General features: G+C 39.1%; 1 protein-coding gene across 2 annotated transcripts in view; it reads right to left on the bottom strand.

The window, feature by feature from the left end:
- Nucleotides 1–833: 833 nt before the first annotated feature.
- Nucleotides 834–6000, bottom strand: part of ENPP1 (ectonucleotide pyrophosphatase/phosphodiesterase 1) — a 58107-nt gene continuing 52940 nt past the window's right edge. The window contains exons 23-25 of one of the 2 annotated variants that reach the window (XM_068938328.1): nt 5519–5651; nt 4583–4739; nt 834–3749 (exon numbers count right to left, since the gene is read on the bottom strand). In XM_068938328.1, the coding sequence (XP_068794429.1) occupies nt 3582–3749; nt 4583–4739; nt 5519–5651 (458 nt within the window). In that variant the 3' untranslated portion in view covers nt 834–3581. The remainder of the gene's footprint in view (nt 3750–4582; nt 4740–5518; nt 5652–6000) is intronic. The other variant, XM_068938329.1, reaches the window with a different exon arrangement.

Genomic DNA, 6000 nt, shown 5'->3' with positions numbered 1-6000 from the left:
TAGTATCTCTACAATTCAAAGTTTAAAAGGCATGATGGCAAGAATTTTCTGACCAAGCACTTGCCTGCCTTAAGCTACTAGGGAAATGCCTCCACTGCCTTTTGCCCCAGGATTGGTCTCTAGATCACACTTGCTACTTATCTAGACAGCACCCACCTGTCTGTATAGGGGTGACACCAAGTGCTGCCTACAGCATCTCCTGGTGCCTTACCTGAGCATGCCTGATGACATACGACACTGCTAGACACATCTGGAATGATGGCCTGTGGACTGTGTCTCCACCATCTTTTTTGCCTGTAAGAGGCCAGACTACACAGCAGATGATGTTAAGAAGCTGTTACATTGAATAATGCTGACAGCCAGGTCAGGACAAGGTATTGCTACAATACCTTCCAGCTTCAGATACTAAGAATATTCAGTGGAGCTCAGATACAGTACCAACTGAAATAGAAAAAAATATTTTGTATCCAGGTAGACAAAGCTGTAGGTTTTCTACGGAATTATCAGTTTGATGGTGGCTCTAGCATGATCCTTGAGGTCTCTCAGGCTTCAAAAACAGAGCCCAGTATTACCCATCCTGGGGTACCATCAGTCATTGGAAATCATTACTAGCACCAGAAAGCATATATCTGATTCTTCTGCCCCTCATATTTCCATCTGGCCTTTATACCTGTAATTGGGACAGATTTCTCCCTAGAAACCTTAGGGAACATGCTAGGAAAGTAGCGTTTCTTAAGATGCACTAGATGAAATGCTAATCCTACCTTTGAGTGAGATATATCCTATTGTCAACCAGTTACCTTAAAGTTTTAGTTCACACAAGTCAAGTTATCGGGTGGGGGGTGGAATATTTATTCACAACACTAAAAATAGGCAACACAATTACAAATGTTTCTAAAAAGCAAAAGTGAAAAGATAAAAAGAAGCAATGCTATATACACTAAGATTAAATGAGAATAGGTCCCCTCCTTATTAAGCTGACTTGTCATTTTCGAGCAAGGCTTCATCCCATAACCTCTGGAATACTATACTGTCTTGATGAGCATGTGAGCTGTCCTCCTTTCTGAAATCTTCCATAGGTCAAACCAGCAGTTGTCTACTCCCTACAACTTATCCTGTTCCATCTCTACACAAAAGCTAGGGTAGCTATGCCTTTTAATTGAAATCAGCACTGCTTCACTTGTCTGAAGATGTCAAGGGTCTTTTTGTTAAAGCTGGGATCATCTACTGAACACAAAGAACCAAGTTTAACAACATTTTGTAAACCTCTCTTCCCACTTTACTGATTCACTGGTACACTTCTGCAAGTCTCTTGCATTAGATTTTTGTTCTCTATCAATCTGAAAATCAAAAACAACCTTGATAAATAAGATGCATGTATGCAACTCCTTACAAGCTCTTCAGTGAAGTCAGGCACAATGGTAGGAACCATTTCAGTTTGAAATAGTTTGAGATGACTGATGTCCTACCACTTTGTCCTAACCATGCTTTAACAGCAGTATTACTCCCACTATTACATATGTTCCTGTTTCTCTCTCCCAAGCTCCATCTTCCATCAGAAGGTCAGACAATCTTTTTTCTCCACAGCTAGGCTTAGCGAACGTTACCTTAACTGACTGCTCTTATTTGTGACAAAAGGAAGCTGCCAGAATAATTCACTGCATCTACTTTGAGGATAAATTCGTCATTGTTTCTGACCATCTTTCCTCCTAGTTTCCCCTCCCTTCAGCGAATCTAACTTCACCATTCCAGTTAGAGGAAAGGTTATAACCAATTTACAGAAGTGGGATTAAAATCCTCTCCCCTCCCATCCCCCCCAAATAAAAAAAGTGAAATAGAGTGCCATATATCAGCACTGCCACTCAACTAGCCAGTAGCACTTGGTACAGAAAGTGTCATGAACAGCATACATCTCCTGATGTTTTTATTAGTCAAAGCCAACGGCACAAAGCAGTTATACACTGAATAACGCTGTCGCAGTCATGTCATAATGTGAGGTTGCTACAACACATACATTTCACACAGTGAAACTACTTTAGGAAAAAAATCATGCTTGTAACAGAAGATCAAGAAAAATACATTTGGTTAAAAATGGAAAACGGTCCCAGGACCTCAGCTCACTCAAGTTGACATCAATAGAAAAACTTCCATTGATATTAGTAGGCTTTGAATCCAGCCAACATTCTTTGACTAAGCTATAAGATAGATATACCGGCTTAGTGCTTAGTCACAGGTTCTTCATTCTCCTAACATATTTGTGCGTGATGTATTTTCTTTTTTTAAATGAGCAAAATATAAGTGTGCAATTGACTATGACAAACTTTATACATAACAGAGCCAATCTTGGCTCACCAGCTTTAGAGAGAGTGGGTGAATTGCAAAGGTGATAGTATGCGTACTGCAAAAGGAAGGAGTTCCTATATACCTGAGTGCCTCTAGCAGCTATTTGTGTGGCCTGACAGCTTCCAAGAAAGCTCATTATATGCTTTTTTGGATTTGCATTTGGCAGTGTCTGCATTCCAGATAGATAACTTATGTAAGCTGGATTTGGACGACATAGCACTAAAGAAACAGCTAAAAATGCAGCTAGGATCATTTGCTGCCAATGGACAACTTAATGGCCTCTGGCCATTTACTTTAGTGATGAGGAGTAAAACCTTTCCCACTACAGAAGGTCATTCTACCATTCTAAGGCAACAATTTTAATGTAAAAATATCTTTTCTTGACAAAAATTGGATTTCAAAACCACAAATGACAAAATCATGCACCAAAGCTAAAAAGCCATCTTTCCTTCAAAAAAGGAAATCTCTTAATCAAATCTAAGTTTAATTTGAAGAAAATTACTTCTGGGAGCTTGGAGATTTTCTTGAATTAATTTCTTATTATTTTCCAGATGATCTGATGCATCATATTCCTACTCATTCTGATGATGCATATATAACATAGGCAAAACGTCCATCAAAATCTCATTCAGTGCTGGAGCCACTAGAGGACAGCAAAATCCTAATACTTCCTAGTTAACAGAACAGTTTGCTCAGCTAGGAGTCAATCCCATGCTGGGGAAAGTTCACGAATCAGTCTTACTGCTAATCTCAATATATTGCTGCATTTTAAGAAACCCAAAGCTTAGAGTATAATTCCTGTTTCATGGGAAACCAGATACACCAGTCACTGAGAACGTAATTATTTCCTAGAACTGTACGGTATTTGCCAATTACCTCTATTTTTAAAGTAGAATATTGATCTTAACACATGATTTATAAACTTCTCCCTCTCCAGTGCATGTAAAAGATATTCTCCTCAGTGTCTCAAACTATCGCATTCAAATGCGGTAGCATTTAATAATGGACATGGTTCTACCACATTCAAGTGGGAAGGACAGGAGTTGTCATCCTGTACTGTACATAGTCCACCAGGAGTCCCTGAGATACAAATGCGATACCCATTCTCCTCCTTACTGGCATTTCGGTCAAGAATTCTCAATAAATGTTCCAGCTTATTAAAAAAAAAAAAGTTTTCATTAATAAAAGTCTATCTATAGATCAGTTTTGATATAGACATCATCATTCCATAGGAAAAATCAGACTGTTTCAAAAGTTGGTAAATACGTTTTTAACTGCAAAATCTCAGATACGGGCTGTTTTCTGTCTTGATAGAAGCTGAGTCCAGTAAGTAATTCTATATCTCTGACCCGGGCTGTATGGAACTTCATTCTCTCTTCAACCCACATGGACTCAGACTTGCCATCCTTTTGAGATGGAAGAGAAAAAGAAAAGGTTTTTATAATGTCTATTTTTGTTCTGTGACATACATTTAATCAATCATCAAAAGGCATTTTAATGTTTTACGAAGACAAAAAGGCAAAAGACAAAGACAGAAAGCTGTAACGAGTGGCAAGCATTTAAAAGACAAACAGTAGAGAGTATTAGATTCTAAACAGTTACAAGTTTGCCTAAATTGCTAGTACTTGTTGTTACTTTCTCAACTACGCAGAATTTGCCACTGCACCAGTGGAAGCTGGTGACATCAAGGAACGCCGGGTCAAGTCCAACATCTATCCACCATCTCTGTTATAAAACTACTGCTGAGGGCTGCGCTTGACTTGGGCAGTGACTTGTGTAATTGTTCTCTGTAGCACAGGTAAGCACACTTACCTGGTTTATTCTGGTTTATGTGGAGCTTAGCTATCTGTATTCCCATCACACAATGTGAAGTTATTTGAACTAGAAGCAACTGATTTTCTTTGGGAATATCTATTGGGTATGCTTTTGGCCTACCATTAAACTTTCTTTGTGGATGACTCGTCTTCTCCTAGAAGCCCTTCACCCTTCTCCGCTGTTAAGAATGGATATTTGTGCTACAGAAACCTATGCATGTATCACATTGATTCTCTCCATACACTCTGACTCAGGCTCTCTAGCTATCTATGTTGCTTTTTGAACAGAGAACTTCATAAAAATATTGTCCTCCCTCTCAAGAATGCTGACATGATAGAACACAAACAGTTTACTCACTGATATCCAAGCAAAACAAGCTTGGGCCTGGCTTTAGTTGTATATGGGAACTGAACAGATTACTTACTGTACAGCTTTCACTGTTGTCTTCTCTGTGAGGTACAATGAAAGGCAAGGTATCTAAAGATTCTTCACACTCCAAAGGAGTTTCAGAAGTATTTTTACAACTAGTCAGCACAATGAAGAAGTGAGTTGGAATTGGAACTTCTGAATTACCAAGGTGTCTGAAATGCAGAAGATCTTTCTGTAAATTTACCAAATCATACTTACACAAAGAACAAATGACAGAGTAATCAGCTATACTCTAGCAGACGGATTTTAATAATCTACCTGACCGTTTAGTCTAAAGAAAGCTTAGGCCTGGAAGGAAAATTCCAACTGTAATCAAGGTTGATCGTATACCCTGGGTTACAATTTTGCAAATCAAGTTTGGCTTATAGCCTGATCTGAAAAATCAGTTTCACAAGGTATGACAAGCAGAAACCGTGATTTCATAAAAACAGATAAGAATCTAGAGCAGATAGAGTTGAGAGTTCAGCCTGGGTCCAGCCATCTGTCTGATAGGTTGCATCAGTTTTGCTAATTGGAAGTAACTAGCGTGCTTGTACTGACAACTTAGTGGTGAAACACCGTGAGCTACCCAGACCCAGGAAGTATCAACCATGATACTAAGAATAAGCTCCTACCTCTTCCATTCTTAGAGGCAATGGCACGGACTTCAGGCTAACAGATATTATTCCAGACACAACTGATTCTCTCACACTTTATTTTCAGGTTTTAGGATATCACATTTCTAGGGTGCTTTTTCTCTTTGTGCTTGTTTATCTCTCAGCTTTACAATTCTGTGTTTGTTTAGAGCCATTTGACTGGCTCTCTCTGTACTGATATAAGCTGCCAAGAGCCCATCTTGGCAACATGCTTACTTTGATAACAAGGAACATGACGACTTTGTGACCACTAATGAAAGAAAGGAACAAAGCATTAGAATGTGAAAGATTCATACCTTTTCACCTTTTCGGGGGTATCATAGAGCCCATCATAGTCATAATCAAACACAGGACCACTGACTACGTTGACACCATTTCTGTCTGCAGCATATTCAGGCAGCAGAGTTTGATGGAAGTAGTTCCATAACACTGAAACACAATAATTTAAGTGGCACACATCATCTCAGATTAAAAGCTGTTAAAAGAACTGTGTAGAGAGTTTTCAGTAGATAACAGACAGACATAATAAGCTATGAAAATAAATTTTACAGGCATTTATCGTTTTCAAAGGCTGCATCCAACTTGGCAACAGCACTGTAGTATCTCTTGGTATTCTGGTCTCATAGTCACCCTAACCAGAGACCTGACTGAGGCACAGCGATGCTCCCCTGTGATCTTGGGTTTCTTTCCATGGAAGTGAAGACATGCAGAGGCTAGAGGAAGGAATGTGAGAGAAAACCATGCCTGCCTGTATCTTGCCCCATTTTCAAGTTAGTGT

This window comes from Struthio camelus, chromosome 3 (assembly GCF_040807025.1).
Source record: "Struthio camelus isolate bStrCam1 chromosome 3, bStrCam1.hap1, whole genome shotgun sequence".
Classification (NCBI taxonomy): Eukaryota; Metazoa; Chordata; class Aves; order Struthioniformes; family Struthionidae; genus Struthio; species Struthio camelus.
This window is presented reverse-complemented; position numbering and strand designations above follow the sequence as displayed.